The sequence below is a fragment of the Chrysemys picta genome, chromosome 5 (genome assembly GCF_011386835.1).
Source record: "Chrysemys picta bellii isolate R12L10 chromosome 5, ASM1138683v2, whole genome shotgun sequence".
In the NCBI taxonomy this organism is placed as follows: Eukaryota; Metazoa; Chordata; order Testudines; family Emydidae; genus Chrysemys; species Chrysemys picta.
Genome location: NC_088795.1, coordinates 144,168,626 through 144,188,440, shown reverse-complemented (window position 1 = coordinate 144,188,440; position 19,815 = coordinate 144,168,626). Strand labels below are relative to the sequence as shown.

At 51.8% G+C, this 19,815-nt stretch overlaps 1 protein-coding gene across 5 annotated transcripts; it reads right to left on the bottom strand.

Annotated features, from left to right (window-relative positions):
* Nucleotides 1-1,978: 1,978 nt before the first annotated feature.
* LOC101935906 (putative N-acetyltransferase 8B) lies at nucleotides 1,979-19,146 on the bottom strand. Of its 5 annotated transcripts, none has more exons than XM_065598431.1 (5): nucleotides 12,248-19,146; nucleotides 10,721-11,037; nucleotides 10,142-10,236; nucleotides 6,337-6,386; nucleotides 1,979-5,794 (listed from the first exon to the last, which is right to left on the bottom strand). In XM_065598431.1, the coding sequence occupies exon 5, from the start codon at nucleotides 5,770-5,772 to the stop codon at nucleotides 5,101-5,103; it is 672 nt and encodes a 223-aa protein (XP_065454503.1). In that variant the 5' UTR covers nucleotides 5,773-5,794; nucleotides 6,337-6,386; nucleotides 10,142-10,236; nucleotides 10,721-11,037; nucleotides 12,248-19,146; the 3' UTR covers nucleotides 1,979-5,100. The 5 variants fall into 5 exon arrangements, with proteins under 5 accessions (XP_065454503.1, XP_065454504.1, XP_065454505.1 ...); XM_065598432.1 differs by having other exon boundaries at nucleotides 6,337-6,383; XM_065598433.1 differs by lacking the exon at nucleotides 10,142-10,236.
* Between the last annotated feature and the right edge of the window lie 669 nt (nucleotides 19,147-19,815).

Sequence of the window (19,815 nt, the reverse complement as noted above, 5' to 3'; positions counted from 1 at the left end):
ATCCTTTTGTAGCTCTTTGCAGTCTGCCTGGGACTTAACTATCTTCAGTAATTTTGTATCAACTGCAAATTTTGCCACCTCACTGTTTACCCCCTTTTCCAGATTATTTATGAATATGTTGCATAGGACTGGTCCCAGGACAGACCCCTGGGGGACACCACCATTTACCTCTCTCCACTCTGAAAACTGACCATTTATTCCTACCCTTTGTTTCCTATCTTTTATCCAGTTACCAATCCATGAGAGGACCTTCCCTCTAATCCTGGTGCAGGTTACTTTGCGTAAGAGTCTTTGATGAGGGACTTTGTCAAAGGCCTTCTGAAAATCTAAGTACACAATATCCACTGGATCCCCCTTGTCCACATGTTGACCCACTCAAAAAATTCTAGTAGATTGGTGAGGCATGATTTCCCTTTACTAAAACAAGCTCTGTTCTCACACCCCGCCGTAGGTAAGGCAGGGCTGCTTGCCCCACCACAGTCAGGGACTGAAGCACAGAGCGGCTAAGTGACTGGCCCAAGGGCACCCAGGCAGGCTGTGGCGGAGCAGGGCATAGCACCGGCGTCACCCCAGGACGAAGCCAGTGCCCTAAGCACTGCACCACCCAGCCTTGGGCTGGGCAGGATTAAAACCAGGCATTCCTCCCGCTGCGGGGTCTGCTCTCCACCAGCCCCTGGGGCCTGGCTCAGCGGCTGCAGGAGTCCCTGCCCTGGGAATGGCTGGGGAGCAGCTGATGCCGCAGAATCCCGGCTGCTGGCTGGTGACAACAGTGCAGGGCTTTCCCCCTGGGCGGCACCACCCAGCCAAGGACCCCAACGGATTGGCACCTCCCAGCCCCTGTGTGGTGTGGGGCCGGGGCTCTGGGGTGCTGCATGGCACTGGCACACCAGGCCATTGGGGTCATGCCGCTCTGGGAGACCCGTAGCTCCGGCTAGCCGCCCACGTCCAGTCTCAGCTGCCCTCCCCTGGGTACGTGCCCAGCCGGCTAGCCTGAGCTACTGCAGCCACACGGCTACTTTTAGCCCGCCAGCTCAAATCAGAGCGAGCACGTCTCCGTCGACTGCCCTGGGAACCAGCCACCCAGCTGTGCCCTTAGGGCCGAGGACACGAACCCCCAGGCAGAGCTGTGTGCTCCGGCCAAGTGGGGCGTTTGCACCCTCACTCGTCTCCTGCCACGGCTGCTGCTGCAATCGGGACACCTCGCACTGCCTGGACACGGGTGAGCGAGCGGGGCTGTCGGGGAGGTGCCGAGGACTCTGGGCTGTGAGGAGCAAGAGCAAGTGAGCATGTGCACCCAGGGCTGCCACGTGCCCGGCCCACCCGGGGCAGCAAAGAGAGGTCGATCTGGATAGGGTCCGTCTCCGAAAGGACATTGCAGAACTAGCGGGTTCAGAGGAGGGCAACGGGGACCAACAAGGGCCTGGAAAAAACTCTCCCATGAAGAGATCAACGAGCCTGGGCTTGTTCACTCTTATCCGTCTCCTTTCTAAGGTGACATGCGCAACGTGAATAAAAACTTATTTAGAAAAACTGGACGTGCACAAGTCCATGGGGCCGGATGCGCTGCATCCGAGGGTGCTAAAGGAGTTGGCGGATGTGATTGCGGAGCCATTGGCCATCATCTTTGAAAACTCATGGCGATCGGGGGAGGTCCCGGATGACTGTAAAAAGGCTAATGTAGTGCCCATCTTTAAAAAAGGGAAGAAGGAGGATCCGGGGAACTACAGGCCAGTCAACCTCACCTCAGTCCCTGGAAAAATCATGGAGCAGGTCCTCAAGGAATCAATTATGAAACACTTAGAGGAGAGGAAAGTGATCAGGAACCGTCAGCATGGATTCACCAAGGGGAAGTCGTGCCTGACTAACCTAATTGCCTTCTATGATGAGATAACTGGCTCTGTGGATGAGGGGAAAGCAGTGAATGTGTTATTCCTTGACTTTAGCAAAGCTTTTGATACGGTCTCCCACAGTATTCTTGCCGCCAAGTTAAAGAAGTATGGGCTGGAAAGAATGGACTGTAAGGTGGATAGAAAGCTGGCTAGATCGTCGGGCTCAACGGGTAGTGATCAATGGCTCCATGTCTAGTTGGCAGCCGGTTTCAAGCGGAGTGCCCCAAGGGTCGGTCCTGGGGCCAGTTTTGTTTAATATCTTTATTAATGATCTGGAGGATGGTGTGGACTGCACTCTCAGCAAGTTTGCAGATGACACTAAACTGGGAGGCGTGGTAGATACACTGGAGGGTCAAAGACACCCACGCAATGATTTTAGTTCAAAGACTCAAGCCTGAGGCCAGTTTATTGACATACATACCATGCACTGGGGTGCAGTCCGAAGACTGAGACCCCGAGGGCCGCTCGCAGGCGGGTTTTTATTTCATTAAACCGCAAGCAAAGTACAAACAATACGTCATGAGTTAAGAAGCTGGGGTTGGGGTCAGCCCCCCTCCCCCCCCAAACCACAAGTTAAGAAATTAGGGTTGGGGTCAGTCCCTCCCTTAAACCAAGAGTTAAGAAATTAGGGTTGGGGTCAGTCCCCGCTTCCCCTTCCCCCCCCCGGTACCTTCCTCATTAATTTCCGAGAAGTGGGTATTTATTTGGGTAGAGGGGCGCTTGGTGGTTTTCCCCAGGGGTGGTACTTGGCACCAGTTTGGGTACATTACTCAAGACACATGTTATTTTCCGGGGTCTTTTGGTTAAAGATTAGAGGAGGGGTTTCTAGGGGACGCCTACAGTGTCTATGATTGGTCATTTTGCAGATAGCTGGAATCACGGAGTGGGTCACAGATCACCCAAAGGAGAAGCTGCATGAGTCAAGAAATTGCATTTAGCTAAAGTTACCTATTGCTTCACACAAGTGGTTATTCTATTTCATTAGTGCTGCTGCTGGGGCTTTTCTTCTATTCTTTCCCTCCTTGCCCCCCCCCCCCCCCCCTGGTCATGACGCTTGACCGAGTTTGGCTGGGAATTGTGCAGTCTAGTCTAGTTGAGGCCCTGGCCTGGGCCCTGGCCTGTACTGCTTTGTGTAAGGGTAGTTAGCATAACAGATCTCTGTTGGAGGGTTTATTTTGGGGCCTTTAGATTCACAGCTCTGGCTATTAAAAAGAAGGCCCCCCTGCTCTATTTCCCCACAGTAGGGATCGGATACAGAGGGACCTAGACAAATTAGAGGCAGGGCCGGCTCTAGGCACCAGGCACCCAAGCACATGCTTGGGGCGGCACCTGGTAAGGGGCGGCGGGGGGGAGCGCGGCGCAGCATTCTGCGGGGGGTGGGGGGCGCTCCGGCGGCGCGGCGCGGCACTGGGGGGGCAGGCTCCGGTTGCGCAGGGCTCAGCACTGTGTGTGTGTGGGGGTGCGGCGAAGGCACGGCGCTGGAGGGGGGTTCCGGTGGCGCTTGGAAGGGGGCTGGGGCGGGCTCCAGCGGCAGGGGGCGTCGCGGGGCTCGGCGCTTGGGGGGGGCCCGGCGGCGCTCGGCGCGGGGGGGGGGGTGGGCTCCGGCGCGCGGCGCTCGGCGGGGGGGGCGGCTCGGGGGGCGGCGCTCTGGGGGGAGGGGTTCCGGTGGCGCTCGGCAGGGGGGCGGCGCGGCCCGGCGCTCGGTGGGGGGTCTGGGGGGTGGCGCTGTTTTTTGCTGCTTGGGACAGCAAAAAAGCTAGAGCCGGCCCTGATTAGAGGACTGGGCCAATAGAAATCTGATGAGATTCAACAAGGACAAGTGCAGAGTCCTGCACTTAGGACAGAAGAATCCCATGCACTGCTACAGACTAGGGACCGAATGGCTAGGTAGCAGTTCTGCAGAAAAGGACCTAGGGGTCACAGTGGATGAGAAGCTGGATATGAGTCAACAGTGTGCTCTTGTTGCCAAGAAGGCTAACGGCATTTTGGGCTGTATAAGTAGGGGCATTGCCAGCAGATCGAGGAACGTGATCGTTCCCCTTTATTCGACATTGGTGAGGCCTCATCTGGAGTACTGTGTCCAGTTTTGGGCCCCACACTACAAGAAGGATGTGGAAAAATTGGAAAGAGTCTAGCAGAGGTCAACAAAAATGATTAGGGGTCTGGAGCACATGACTTATGAGGAGAGGCTGAGGGAACTGGGATTGTTTAGTCTGCAGAAGAGAAGAATGAGGGGGGGATTTGATAGCTGCTTTCAATGACCGGAAGGGGGATTCCAAAGAGTATGGAGCTCGGCTGTTCTCAGAGGTGGCAGATGACAGAACAAGGAGCAATGGTCTCAAGTTGCAGTGGGGGAGGGCTAGATTGGATATTAGGAAACACTATTTCACTAGGAGGGTGGTGAAGCACTGGAATGGGTTCCCTAGGGAGGTGGTGGAATCTCCTTCCTTGGAGGTTTTTTAGGCCCGGCTTGACAAAGCCCTGGCTGGGATGATTTAGTTGGGAATTGGTCCTGCTTTGAGCAGGGGGTTGGACTAGATACCTCCTGAGGTCCCTTCCAACCCTGATATTCTATGATTCTATGAAAAGAACGAATGGGCTACAGAACGAAGATCCAGCATTTCTGTTCTCCTTGTCTCAGGATACACCAACAAGGGGACCAATGAATGGGAAAGTGGGACATTGTAAACCTGGCAAAGGAATTGCCTTTTCCACACAATACATAGCCAGCCTGTGGAACTCACTGCTACTGGATGTTGTGGGGGGTGAAGAAATTGGCAAGATCCAAGGATTGGACATTTCTGTGGGTGACAGGAATGAGACACGAACCTGTCAAAGAAGAGTGGGTGAAAATTCAAATGAACCTTCACTGAGGTTTCCTTGCCAGAGTCACCTGGTTCTTTAGGGGTCAGGGGTCAACTAGGAACCACTGAGCAATGGGGGTGAGTCTGATCCCGGCCGGCTCAGCTCCAGGAGTGAAGTTCAGATCCAGGGGACCCAGGTGGCTGTGCGGAAGGGGGAACCCGTAGGGTAACAATAATCCCAAGCCAGCACAAGAACAGTGTCACGCACATGAGACTTTTCCTCCAAGCTCAGTTTATTTTTTAACCCCAAAGGTAAAAAAGTAGCAACTTGCTGGGAGTTAATTAACAAGCCAGGCAAAGCTCCCAGCGGCTGAGCAGGCAGGCGAAGAATCGCCCCCCCTGAGCCTTCAGCGAGACCCTGGAATCTCGTATCGGTAATAGAAGATGGAGAACTGCAGGAAGCTCTCGAGGAGCGATGGGGACCTCTGCGAGACCCTCCGGAAGCCCATGCTCTCGTACAGCTGTTGGGCCGAGTACTGAACCATGGAAGTGTTCAGCACGACCGCACTGTACCCGCGTTCCTGGGCGAAGCGGATGACCGTCCTGCAGAGCGCCCTGCCTATGCCCCGGCCCCGGTGCTCCCTCCCCACAGACATACGCTTCAGTTCCAGGGCGCACCCCTTTTCCGAGGGGTCGTCCGGCAGGACGGCCCCCACCATGCCCACCACCACCCCCTCAGCCTCTGCCACCCAGAGACAAGAGTCTGCTGCCTCCAGGTAAGTTCTCCGGATGTCCAGTAGGTCGTTGCGAAGAGACTGCTGGACGTAATCGGTCCAGAGAGACCGGCTGCAAAACCAGCCACCGGTGAGAGCCAGCAGGAGAGCCAGGAGGGAGACCAGGAGGGACCCGGAGGCCGCGAGCACCGCCAGGAACAGGCCCAGGAAGTGCAGCTGGGCCTGGGGACACTTCAGCATGTAGATGAATGCAGCAGGAGCGTGCTCCATAACCCCATGGCCGAACATGGTGCGCACGGCCTCGTAGTCACCGTCCTCGTACTGCCGGATGCGGTACGGGGCCATGGTTCCGCTCAGCCCAGGCACCCTAGCGCAGAAAGAGTTTAAACCAGGGGAGCGGGTTGGGACATTCCTGATCCACCGGCCACTTCCCGCAGTGCCCCTGGCTTCTCGCTGCACTGGGCTCCCCCCACCCTCACTGACTCCTGGCAAACACCTGCCACGCCTCCACCCACCGCCCTGCCATCTCATCACCCCCACTCCCAGCTACCTCAGCACCCACCCATCAGCCCTGCCCTGCGAGAGGAGCACCAGGAACGGGTCGGGGACGGGGGGGGACCATCTCTCCCAGGGGCTCAGGGTAGAGGGGCTGGGGGGGCAGGACAGGGGGCTTCACTAGGCGGACGCTGCCCCTTTAAACGCCAGCCCTAGCTGGCGACAGGCTGGCTATGGAGGTTCCATGCCCCACGCTCTCAGCAGCTCCCCAGACTAACGGGCTGCGATCCCATCTGGAAGGGGACGGCAGGTGTCTGTGAATCAGCCTCTCCCCCTCCCCCAGATCCACACCCAGAGCAGCTCGTACTGCAGTGATCCCGTCACCCTCGTCCCCTTGCCCAGCGCGGTACCTACCCAGCGGGAGAAGACAGCCGCTCTGCATCCGGGGCCCTTGCCCCACACTGCTGGGAACAAAAGACAATAACCATTGGCTGGGACCAAGCCCCCAGGAAGCTCCTCGACTCCATGGGGCACTTCCTGGATTCCCTATTCCTCCTCTGCTCTTTCGCCTTCCCCAGCAAGGAGCAGGGCAGGGGGCCCAGCCCTGGGATGGGAGGGGAACCCTGGGCAGCAGGAGGGGTTGGGAGACCCCAGACGGGGCAGGTGTCAGCTGGATAGAGAGGAACGAAGGGGTGGGACGGAAGGGGTGGGAGCCCCGGCGCTTGGGACATAGAACAAGGCACAATGGCCCATGCTGCCCGGGACGGCCCAGACTCGCTTACCCTGCCTGTCACTGCCAGCTACACAGCCGGGGCCTCCCGTCCTCCCTGGGCATTGGCCAACAGCCCTCAGTGCGTCCAGCTCCGTGCACCATGGCAGGCACACAGCTTGGGGATTGTTTTAAGGCACGAACGGCCATAATCCCCCTGCACAGCCACGTCGCCAGGCCCCCGGAGCGTTCATCGGGCAGTTGGATTTGTCTCCCCCAGCCAGTGATCACAACGAACAGAAAAACATTCGGGAAATTCTCCCCGGCCTTGTCGTGGGCGTACGTGAGCCGAACCCAGCCCCCGCAGGAGGCCAGCAGCCATCCCAGGCAGCTGCCGGGTGGTGAGTTGGGCACTGACCCGGGAGCCGGGCACTGCTGGTGACGGGGGCAGGCTGCTCAGTGCCTCCCTTTGCACACCTGGCCTTGCACACTAACACTTCCCTGGGGAGACCCCGGACGGCCTGATTCCCAGCCATGGGCTCTAACCACAGGCCCCTCGTGCTGCTCAGAAGCTTGCCTGCTCTGGGGCATGGTGAGCGATGGCTGCCCTCGGGGAAATGCTCCATGCCCGGCACAGGGGAGGCCCTGACGTGCGCCGGATCCCCTCGGTTCGGCCTGGCCCTTACACACCCAGGCACCACGGGAAGCTCTGGAGAGGGAGCGCAGCAGTCAGTGCTCGCCCGCTCACTCCTGTTCTGCTGCCTGGCTGGGCAGGACGCCTGGGTTCTCTCCCCTGCTCTCAGAACACCCTGGGCTCCAAAGCTCAGTGTAGCCGCGGCTTGGCCAGCCAGTCCCCAGGAACAGCCCCCACCTCCACGGCCCCTGCATGGGCACTGCGGGCTGGCCAGCTCAGGGCCTTGGAAGCGGTTTCAGTTCCTCCTTTTGCAGCCGAAAAGGAAACGCTCCCAGCTGCAGCCAGGAGCAAAGCCTGTTCCTCTCCCGAGCAGCCCCTTAGCACCATGGCACAGGGCCCCCCAGGGGCTAGCTGCCCAGAGCCGAGATGTTGCCGCCCTCCCCGGGAATCCAGCCAGCTGGCAGGGCCCAGGCTGCTTAAAGGGAAAGCAGGCTTTAGAGAGAGCCTGACGCAGGCAGCTCTGCCTGGGGGGACAGGACGGGGTCTTTGCAACAGTTCAGCTTTCCCCCGACAGCCGCACTCCAGCAATAAGCTGCTCCCCCCCCCACGCACTCCAGAGCCCCCCCCTCTATCTGCTTCCCTCCTTGCTGGCGGAAGCTCAAGCTGGTTCCTGGGCGTGGAAGCAGATTACAGCTGCGTCTCGTCGCCTTTGCATGGCACCAAACGAGCTGCTCTGTGGCTGGGAGTCCCCATCTCTGTAAGGGGATCACAGCACGACCCCCCCGCCAGCGGCCGAGGCACATTCCCTGGGGGTCAGGCCTCGGCCACTTCACGCAGCAGCTAACAGCCAGAAGCCAGGCTGTGTGGGCTAGTGGCTGGGGCAGTGGGCTAGCATGCAGGAGACCGGGGCTACCCCAGCTCTGCCCCTGACCTGCTGCGGGATGTCGGCTCAGTCCCTTCCCCTCCCTGGGCGTGTTTCCCCTCAGCCCTTTGCCTGGGGCTTCTCTGTGGACTGGGAGCTGCTGGGGGCAGAGCCTGTCTGGCTGCGTGTGTGCAGGACAATGGGGTGACCAGGGTCTGCGGGGGTCACACACTCAACGAATAGTGTCGGTTGCAGGTGGAACTGAGGTGGGGGTGGGGGACATGAGCAAACTCGAGTCACAGCCCTTCCCCCCCCCCCAGTTCCTCTTGCCCAGATACGGGGGATGGGCACTCAGCAAATGCAAAGAACAATGGAACCTCCCCCGGGTTATTGGCATCCCCCATGAGCTCGCTGAAGGCCAGTTCATGCGAAGCTCCGGTACCAGCTCTGCGCCGGAGAGACATCCCTGACGCTGCGGGTACTGCGGAGATGCTCCGGGCTGCGCCAGCGCTGTCTGTGGGGCAGGGACATTTTATAGTGGGGGGCTGAAAGCCAGTGAAACTGTCCCCAAAGTTTTTACCTCGTGCTCCCCTTAGCCCTGTCCGTGCCCTGCCCCACCCCCGAGCTGAGACTGGGAGCAGGGCGGTGTCTCCAGGAGACGGGGGGGTGATGTTATAAGTGTAATATAATATGTCATTGAAAGATGACAGGGCCAGAAAGAGTTAATTAAACTGACCTGACCCATGGCCGGAGTTTAGAGACTTGTTAAGAAGATCTGTAAATGAATAGAGCTTTGAAATGCAGCCTGTATTGTTAGAGGTAGAAGGGGAGGTGTTTGCTCAGGGCTTGTGATGTAAGCAAACAAGTCTTGTCTATTGCTATAGCTTTGATTCAAAGATCAAAAAAGGAATATTAACATTTAGGAAGGAACACTTGAGGGAAACAGTATTATTGTCTCTATGTCTCTTTGAAGGTTATGGTAACCTGGATCTGAACTGTTTAATGGATAAATTACCCTGTGCTAATTGCCAGGAAGTTTGGAAAGAGAGTTAAGCCTATTATTTTCTCAGGCCAAAAGGCTGCTGGAAATGTATAAAAACCCTGGGACACGATCCTGCTGCATCTCAGATCTGCTTTGGGTTTCAAGAGGGGGAAGCTTCAGCCATAAGGACTGAGGTCCCCAGTCACTGACTGGAGTCACCCTGAATATGGACATTGGACTATAACCTATGGACTATTTCTAAAAGGACTTTTGGCAACTACAGGCTCATCTCTGCTACGCATCTGAACCTCAAAAATTGAATTCAAGTCTGTCTGTATATTGATCTTTTAACCAGCACTCTCTCTCTTTTCTTTTTTAATAAATTTTAGCTTAATTAATAAGAATTGGCTATTAGCGTGTATTTTGGGTAAGATCTAAGTTATAATTGGACCTGGGTGTGTCCAGTTATATCCTTTGGGATTGGAAGAACCTTTTCTTTTATATGATGAGATCAGATTTTCCGTAATCATCATCATATCTGATGTGTGTGTCTGGATGGAGGCCTGAGCCTGGGCACTTTAAGGGAACTGCGTTGGTTGGACTTCTGAGTCACCAGTGAGGTACTACAGGACCTGTTTTGTGCTCTTTGGTAAATCTAAGTATTGGAAGATCCACCAGCGTTTGGGGTTTGTCTGCCCCGTTCTGTTTGCAGTTCACCCTGATTGAGTGACCTCAGCTGGGTCCCACGGGCAGCGCCGTCACAGTGCCGTATCAGCAGAATGCACAGAACCAGGTCAATGAAGCTCTGGGTCAGAACCCCGCGCTATCCAAATTTGAATGTTGGGATTGAGAGTTTGGTGGGTTAAAGAGCAGTTGCAATGGGTGAGCAAAGAGCATATGAAAGTCTTGATAAAAAAGCCCTGGAAGGTTTGTGTTCAGAAAAGGGGATCAGCTTTAGAAAGAAAGCTACAAATGAAGAACTGAGAGATCTGTTAATGGCCAGTGATCCGGAGGCAGGAGCACAGCCCTTACCTGAGGCTACAGAAGCTGCAGAAAAAGTTTGAATGCAAATGGCAGCAAATAAACTGCAACTTGAGCATGAACAGAAGCTCGCAGATCTTCGATGGCTGGAAAAGCAAAACATAGCAGAATTAGAAAGAGAAGCTGATCAAAGAAAGAGGGAGGCAGATGAGAGAGAAGAGAGAGCTCGTAAGGGGCGTCTGGAGCTGCTGGCTGCTGAGGAGAAAGCTCCCCAAATGCAACAGGACACGGTCTGACTTCAGCTCCACGTCCAAAAAGCAAGGGAAGAACAGCAGAAAGTGTATCCTCCTGAAAGTCCAGTTGATAACAATGTTGGTATGTTGTATAACGCTGAGCAGTTGTCTGGGTGTAACGAAATGTACCCCAGCGCTGCCACCTTTTATGTAAATGCCGTTACTGTGAGTTCAGTAGAAGGTGACCCCATACATTGGGCCAGTGCTCTGTATGGGAGTGTTAATGAAAAAATCATAGAGAGTGTAAAAGTCAATGGTAAAAGCTGTTTAGGGCAAATGATGGCTTCTAACATCACTCTAGTTAAAGCAGATCTTGTCAAAGAGGAAGATCACTTACCAAATAAGAGTGTGAATGTTGATGTTCCTCTATGAGTTTACTGTACGCGTGTCTTTAGCCAGAATCCACCATGGTACGAAGCGTGAAGTTATAGCTGGGGTAAGAAGTTATTGCCTAAGGATCTTTTGATTGGGGAAGATGTTAAAGCTCTGTTCAGTCCAGGTAGCCAATCACAGGAAAGGAATGAGCTTAAGCCTGTGTCTGTTATGGGCAATGATTTGCCTGGGGAGGGCGTCTCCAAATGTTTGTCTATGCAAGAGAGCTATTTGGCTCTGAATGAAGTTTCTGAATGTCTGTCTAATGTCTCAGAAGCAAATCTGAAATTAGATCAAGTGAAGGGAGAGGCGAATAAGAAAAGTTTGGATGAGCCTGTGACAGGTTGGATCACAGAAACCCCCTTGGGAGCTGCCACCCGATGTGCAAAGACTACCCCTGCTCCTGTTTTCCCTGCCAGCTCAGGACTCCAGCACCCTGTCTTGCTGAGCCAGACACTCCCGTCTGCTCCAACACAGACCCAGGGTCTGAATCTCCTGTCCCAAAGCTGCAGGTTTACCTGAAAACAGCTCACAGAAGTGTGCTTGTCTTTAGCACTCAGATGCCCAACTCCCAGTGGGGTCTAAACCCAGATAAATCCGTTTTACCCTGTATAAAGCTTATGCAGGGCAAACCCAGAAATTGTTCGCCCTCTATGACACTGATAGAGAGATATGCACAGCTGTTTGCTCCCCCGGGTATTAATACATACTCTGAGTAAATTACTAAAAAAAAAGTGATTTTATTAAATACAGACAGTAGGATTTAAGTGGTTCAAAGTAGTAACAGACAGAACAAAGTAAGTCACCAAGCAAAATAAAATAAAATACGCAAATCTATTAGGGTTACCATACGTCCTCTTTTTCCCGGACATGTCCGGCTTTTCAGCACTCAAACCCCCGTCCGGGGGGAATTGCCAAAAAGCCGAACATGTCTGGGAAAATGTCGGCCGGGCACTTCCGTTCCCGCGGCGGCTCTGCTCCTCCCCTGACTCTTCGGCTCTGTTTAAGAGCCGATCTGCCCCGAGTACTATGGGCTTCAGGCAGCCCCCTTGCCTCCGGACACCAGCCGCCGGCCTGGCACTTCCCCTCCCGGGCTCCGGTGGTGCAGGGTCCGGAGGCAAGGGGGCTGCCCAAAGCCCAAGCGCTACCGGCTTCACGGTTTGCCGGGCAGCCTCCAGACCCTGCGCCCCTGGCTGGGTGCTTCCCCTCCCGGGCTTCAGCTGCGCTGGGGAAGCGCCGGCCGGGGGAGCAGGGTCTGGGGGCTGCCCGGCAAACCATGAAGCCGGTAGCGCTCGGGCAGCCCTTTCCGCTTGGCTGGGAGTGGGAGGGAAGAGGAGTCGGAGTTAGGGTGGGGAAGGGGCGGAGTTGGGGCGGGGCTGGGGTGGAGAAATGGGCGGGGCCAGGGCCCGTGGAGGGTCCTCTTTTATTATTTGTTAGATATGGTAACCCTAAATCTATGTCTAATCAAACTGAATACAGATAATTTCCTCACCAGTTTCAGAGTGCTCCCTTTTGTTGTCAGATGCTACCGGTGTGGTGCTTCTGCTTTCTCCTGTTGATATCACTCGGCTGCGTGCGTGTGTTCCCTCTGTGTGCTGCCCCAGCTCTGCGCAGATAGCTGACACAGCAAACCCGACGAGAACCCCCAATAACCACAGAGTCTAGTAAGATGCAAAGTCACGTCGACTAGGTTTATTGCGATCTCGGACACAATGGCAGTTCCCCGTAGATTACTTAGTCTACCGGGCATACTACGAGAAAGTGCCTCTTGGCAAGGACCCGGCTCAGTGGCGGGACTTTCCACTGCCCCCGTGGCCGGACAAAGTCACCACCACAGGGATGCATTTTTATACACGGGTTTAAACAAGTTACACATCACTCCTGACGTATTGAGGTGCAACCCCTCTACGTAGCAAGGTACAACCCCTCTACGTAGTAAGGTGCCGCCTCTCACCTTGTCATGTTGGTTCGATCAAAACAACTCTATCCATCATTTTACCCTTTGCCCCTGTCATTGGGATGGGTCGGCTTGTTCCTTGAGTGTGGAATGTACAAGTATTGGAGTGTTCTGGTATCTAGTGTTCAGTACCTTTTAGGTATGTCTCTTTTTGCAGCATCAGCGCTTTCCTTGCCAGCTTCTGTGAGCAGGGCCTGCCTCTGGCTCACAGCTTAACTTTGCTTTATGTTAGCAAAGTCTTGACCATTACTTTATTCAGGCCTTAGGCCTCACACCAGGCCTCTGATACCAAGGTTTATATCTCAGGGCCTCCTCTTACTACATTCCCCCACTTTTTGTCTTTTTATGGGGAGGATGTTTACCCATCTGTGACAATGCGGTTCTGGCGGAACCCAACTGAGAGTGCCAACTCAGGACAAATTGCTCAAATAGGGCAGTTACAGCCCAAGGCTGGGGTTCTTTCCACCTCTAAGGCAAACCAAACCAGCCAGACTAGGAGGACTTCGGTCTCACCCCACTGGCTAACCGCAAATCTCACAAGCAATCTCCTTAGACACTCCAGTTTCCCAGTACTCCCACCAGTGCCACTCGTTATGGGGACAAATGGTTATGAAAACCAATACCCCAGTAAAAGAAAAAAGGTTCTCCTGATCCCAAAGGACCAAGCCCCAGACCCAGGTCAATATACAAATCAGATCTTTCCCACAAATCACGCTGTTGCCAATCCTTTAGAATCTAAAATCTAAAGGTTTATTTATAAAAGGAAAAAGATAGAGATGAGAGTTAGAATTGGTTAAATGGAATCAATTACATACAGTAATGGCACAGTTCTTGGTTCAGGCTTGCAGCAGCGATGGAATAAACTGCAGGTTCAAATCAAGTCTCTGGAATACATCCCCCGCTGGGATGGGTCCTCAGTCCTTTGTTCAGAGCTTCAGTTTGTAGCAAAGTTCCTCCAGAGGTATGAAGCAGGATTGAAGACAAGATGGAGATGAGGCATCCGCCTTATATAGTCTTTTCCAGGTGTCAGAATACCTCTTTGTTCTCACCATGGAAAATTACAGCAAAATGGAGTCTGGAGTCACATGGGCCAGTCCCTGCATACTTTGCTGAGTTACAAGGCGTATCTGCCTTCTCTCAATGGGTCCATTGTATAGCTGATGGTCCTTAATGGGCCATCAAGCAGGCTAGGCAGAGCTAATCTCAGCTTGTCTGGGATGTCACCCAGAAGCATAGCATAAGTTTGCCATACAGACAGTATAGAGCCAATATTCATAACTTCGACCACAAAACTGATACACACATATAGACAGCATAATCATAACCAGCAAACCATAACCTTGTCCTAGACACCCCATTTGACCCCCTTTATACCAGATTTGGGTGCCACTACAGGACCTTGGTTGCAACAACGATCTATACGGTCCCAGTTTATGTCAATAACGTCACACCCCCAACGCAAAATTGATGCAGGAAGGGATGACACAAACATCACTGACTGCATCCCAAGAGCTCCCCATCCTGGGTTCTGTCTCACTACAGCTAGTATTGGGTTAGAAGCCATACCAGTGTATAACAGAAACGGTTTATCAAAATTATGTTCAACCGCATGATTGAACCTCTTTACAAACCCAAGGTAAAACTTAGTTAGAACAATAGTGGATTGGATCTGCTCTGGCAGCATCGTCCCTGTATGTCTCATGTGATCTTTCCAAGAGCTAAAGGAAACCGTTACTTTATCCACACAAGCTCGGGCAAATGTTCGGAACCCAATTAACATCAAATAAATGCAGATATTAATGTTCTTCATAGTACAGGAATCTTGGCATTTAGCCATGAAAGCAATATGGTAGTGTGCCTCAGTCTTCCTTTTCATACAGCACATTAGGTCTGGAATGTCTTTTCCCCTGTGAAAAGTTCCCATATTGTTTACAGGCATCAACTGTGAAACATCAATATAGCAAGGCCTTTTAACATAACGTGTGTTTTCATGTATTCCTTTTAACACATTCAAGGGATCCTCCAAAAGATTAGGCACATTGTACATTTTTACAGTTTGTGGCAATAGCAACACATTCATTACAAAATTTAGCAATAACAACAAGTTTATTGCAAGTGTCCATCTACAATCGTTTTTGACATGCCACACCTTTGGCTCAATACCATCGGAGTTTGGGCATTTTAGGGTTAACCTGTGGCTTCCCTTTGCAAAATTCAGTTTTCTCTTTCCTCCTTGTCCTGCAGGATCAAACCCTGATTTCTCTTGCTTAACAGAATTCACTGGCTGATGGGGTGGGCCCTCTGTGCTAACAGCTATTAGCAAGTCCTTCCCCTCCCAGCCAGACAAGTAATTTGCACTACCCCAGACCAGAGCCAGTCCACCAGTTTTCACATTTGTAACTGCTATCATTTCCAAGGCTGGACTCTGTCTTAAAGAGATACCACACAAATCCAAAGAGTCTGCGGGTGAGAGTTTGCTTGCTCTCCCCCGCATCCTCAAGCATTTAGCCATAAAACTGCTCTGCTCTGACACATCAGTAACCAAATCTGTCCTCAAACCCTGAAGCACAAACTGCTCATTTAAAGAATCAGAAAGGAGACATTCCTGTTCCAACACCATTGTCTCCCCAACAAGTTGGCCCCACCCAGCCACTTGGTTATAGGGCTGCCTCAATTCCTTAACAACTTTTACTTCCTCTGAGACCTTCTCAAAGCTACCCACACTGGATCTTTTAAAAGGAAAGTCAGTGGATCCATTCACAACAGACAATTGTTTGCTGCTAGGAACTGAAACTTCCTTGATTAAATCACTCTCACACCCTTCAGTTGCAGGGAACTGCTTGCACCGAGTACCATGAGGATTCCTTTCTCCAGGAGCTTTTCTAAGCAGCAATTCACCCCTCACAGAAATTCTGCCCTTACCCTCTTCACCTAGGGCTTGCTCTAAAGGAACACTTTCCTGAGCAACAACAGACTTTATCCGGGTCTTACTTACATTCAGGATCACCTTTGGCCCATCAGGCAGATTTCTACACAATCCCCTTTCAGGCGAACCCATAGACTTCCTAGATAAAAGGTTAGAAATAGTTCCCTTCTCTTTGCCACACACAAGCTTAGGAATTTTTTCCTTTTTGCTACAAGTTGTTAAACTGTCCGTAGGTACCACAACCAAATTACCTCTCTGCTCTCCTTGTGCCCTGGCTAGGGTATCACCCTGATCAGACAGAGTTGTTACACCCTTCTCCAACCACACATGAGCAACAGGCAAAATACAAGCACCAGAATCTTCTGATCTCTGGGATTTTGCTAAGACACTAACTGGATGCAACCTAGTTACGGTGCCATTCTCCCCAGCAGATGCAAACTTAGGACCATTCCCTTCCTGGGCTTTAGTTGAATCCAGAACCAACTCTGAGACAACTAAATTACTCTCAACCATCACAGGCCGAAAGGCACCTTCTGTCTGCTCCACAGACAAAAAAGAGTTGGTGACGCATTTCCCTTTACTAGACATACAGCTTGGGATTTCATTTCCCTTGTCCCAGCACACCGGGCTGTTCACAGACAACTGCTTGGAGACTGGGGTAGCTTCCTCCATAGGCAAGTCAATACCCCTGACAGACACAGGCACATTTCCTTCACTGTCACTATTCTCCACACAGGAAACAGGTAAGGTATAGGGACACTCATCTTCCACTCTCCTTGCCTCCCCAAACTGCTGACTAGATAAAGCCATCAGCTCACAAGACTGCCTAGGCTCATCCAAAATCTCCTTGTTCTCCTCTCCCTTCGCTTGATCTAATTCCAGATTTACTTCTGAGACATTAGATAGACATTCAGAAACTTCATTCACAGCCAAACAGCTACTTTCCAAAGACAAACTTTTGGAGAAACCCTCCCTAGGCACAACCTTAGGATCAATCCTCTCCTGTGCCTGGTTTGTATTAACTTGACTGACCATAGCTTTAATATCATTTCCAATCATAATATCCTTAGGGATTATGTCTTTTACTCCCACAACCATGGTGCCCTCCACTCCCTTCCATTTCAGTTGGATTTTAGCCAAAGGCACCCTGACAAAATACTTAGATAAGGCTACAACAGTTACACCTTCACCTGGCAAATAATCTTCCTTCCTGACAAGACTTGCTTTAACCAGAGTAATATCTGCTGCGGTGTCCCTCCATGCCATACACCTCACTCCATTCACTTCTGCACTGCTAATAAACTCTGCATTATTTCCCCCATATTTAGCTTTAATGTGAGTTTTAAGGTCAAATTCTTCCGAGACCACAGAAACAGCATTTGCACACAGGGCACCAATGCTGGGCTCTGTGTGGCTTGCCTGTGAGTTTACAACAACAGGGTTAGCATTGGCCATGGCATTTGGGGTTGCTGGTTTTGGGCTGCCCTTCAGTGTCGGGCAGTCTGGTCTCATGTGGCCCAGGATACCACAGTGATAGCATGTAACCTGTTCTGTCCTGGGATGTGAGTTCCTACCCTCCGGGCCCCCTTGAACTCCTTTAGAAGAGTCAGGTTTATTTTTAAATCCTTCCCTCCTCTTGAACTGGGGAGAATGGTGATCAGTTTTCCCCGGGGTTTTACACCCTTCTCGAGCCCTGTTTTGGGTATGGGCATCTGCAATCTCTGCTGCCCGTAGGACTGACTCAGGGTCCCTGTCACACACAGCTGCTCTCACATTGTCAGGCACAATATCTAAGAACTGTTCCAAAGTTATTAAATCCAGCAGTTTTTCAAAACTCCCATGCGCCTTGGCTCCCATAACCCACTTTTTAACAAAACCCATCAGCTTATGAGCACATTCTACAAAAGTACAATCCTTAGACATTTTAAACTCTCTAAACTTAACTCTGTAAGATTCAGGAGTAACCTTGAACCGCCTTAACACAGAATCCTTAAACCGCTCATAATCTAAGGCTTCTTGTTCCCCCAAGTCATTGAATACCTCCCTGGCTTTTCCAGTCAGTCTGGTCAGCAGGACAGGCATTCGCTGACCCTCGGGGATCTGGTACAGATTGCAGAGGCGTTCAAAGGTAGACAAAAACACCTCTATATCCTCAGTATCATTGTAAATGGGACACATCCTTTCCCAGTTTTTCTCATGGCGGGGGGGGAAGTGGAGTACCAGGTGGGGATGACTTTCTCCGCTCTTCCATTACTTGGAGCTGAAGTCTGGCCGTCTCCTGTTCCATCTTGTGAGTCTCCTGTTCCATCCTGTGAGTCTCCTGCTCAGCAGCGAGCAGCTCTAGACGCCCCTTACGCGCTCTCTCTTCTCTCTCATCAGCCTCCTTCTTTCTTTGATCGGCTTCTTTCTCTCTCTCAGCAGCCTCCTTCTCTAATTCTGCTATTTTTTGCTTCTCCAGCAATCGAAGATCTGCTAGCTTCTGTTCATGCTCAAATTGCAGTTTACTTGTCACCCTTTGCATCCTAATTTTTTCTGCATCTTCTGCAGCCTCAGGTAAGGGCTGTGCTCTTGCCCCCTGATCACTGGCTATTAACAGATTTCTCAGTTCTTGATTTGTAGCTTTCTTTCTAAAACTTATCCTCTTTTCTGAACACAAATTTTCCAGGGCTTTTTTGCCAAGTCCCTCATATGCTCTTTGCTCAGCCATTGCAGCAGCTCTTTAACCAACAAAACTCTCAATTCCAAAATTCAAATTTGGATAGCGTGGGGTTCTGACCCAAAGCTTAATTGACCTGGTTCTGTGGATCCAAGCACGACTACGCCACTGTGACAATGCGGTTCTGGCGGAACCCAACTGAGAGTGCCAACTCAGGACAAATTGCTTAAACAGGGCAGTTGCAGCCCAAGGCTGGGGTTTTTTCCACCTCTAAGGCAAACCAAACCAGCCAGACTAAGGGAACTTCGGTCTCACCCCACTGGCTAACCGCAAGTCTCTCAAGCAATCTCCTTAGACACTCCAGTTTCCCAGTATAACCACCAGTGCCACTCGTACGGGGACAAATGGTTATGAAAACCAATACCCCAGTAAAAGAAAAAGGTTCTCCTGATCCCAAAGGACCAAGCCCCAGACCCAGGTCAATATACAAATCAGATCTTTCCCACAAATCACGCTGTTGCCAATCCTTTAGAATCTAAAATCTAAAGGTTTATTTATAAAAGGAAAAAGATAGAGATGAGAGTTAGAATTGGTTAAATGGAATCAATTACATACAGTAATGGCACAGTTCTTGGTTCAGGCTTGCAGCAGCGATGGAATAAACTGCAGGTTCAAATCAAGTCTCTGGAATACATCCCCCGCTGGGATGGGTCCTCAGTCCTTTGTTCAGAGCTTCAGTTTGTAGCAAAGTTCCTCCAGAGGTATGAAGCAGGATTGAAGACAAGATGGAGATGAGGCATCCGCCTTATATAGTCTTTTCCAGGTGTCAGAATACCTCTTTGTTCTCACCATGGAAAATTACAGCAAAATGGAGTCTGGAGTCACATGGGCCAGTCCCTGCATACTTTGCTGAGTTACAAGGCGTATCTGCCTTCTCTCAATGGGTCCATTGTATAGCTGATGGTCCTTAATGGGCCATCAAGCAGGCTAGGCAGAGCTAATCTCAGCTTGTCTGGGATGTCACCCAGAAGCATAGCATAAGTTTGCCATACAGACAGTATAGAGCCAATATTCATAACTTCGACCACAAAACTGATACACACATATAGACAGCATAATCATAACCAGCAAACCATAACCTTGTCCTAGACACCCCATTTGACCCCCTTTATACCAGATTTGGGTGCCACTACAGGACCTTGGTTGCAACAACGATCTATACGGTCCCAGTTTATGTCAATAACGTCACAGCCAGTCCACCAGTTTTCATATCCTTAACTGCTATAATTTCCAAGGCTGGACTCTGCCTTAAAGAGATACCACACAAATCCAAAGAGTCTGCGGGTGAGAGTTTGCTTGCTCTCCCCCGCATCCTCAAGCATTCAGCCATAAAACTGCTCTGCTCTGACACATCAGTAACCAAATCTGTCCTCAAACCCTGAAGCACAAACTGCTCGTTTAAAGAATCAGAAAGGAGACATTCCTGTTCCAGCACCATTGTCTCCCCAACAAGTTGGCCCC

What these genes read in the sequence shown, in the direction of transcription:
- LOC101935906 (XM_065598429.1), bottom strand. Translation starts at nt 7,652, where the DNA reads ATGGTGCTAAGGGGCTGCTCGGGAGAGGAACAGGCTTTGCTCCTGGCT. An exon ending in CCCATGCAGGGGCCGTGGAG is followed by an intron (nt 6,387 to 7,502) that starts GTGGGGGCTGTT and finishes TTTTGTTCCCAG; the next exon opens with CAGTGTGGGGCAAGGGCCCC. An exon ending in CGGCTGTCTTCTCCCGCTGG is followed by an intron (nt 5,795 to 6,336) that starts GTAGGTACCGCG and finishes TTTCTGCGCTAG; the next exon opens with GGTGCCTGGGCTGAGCGGAA.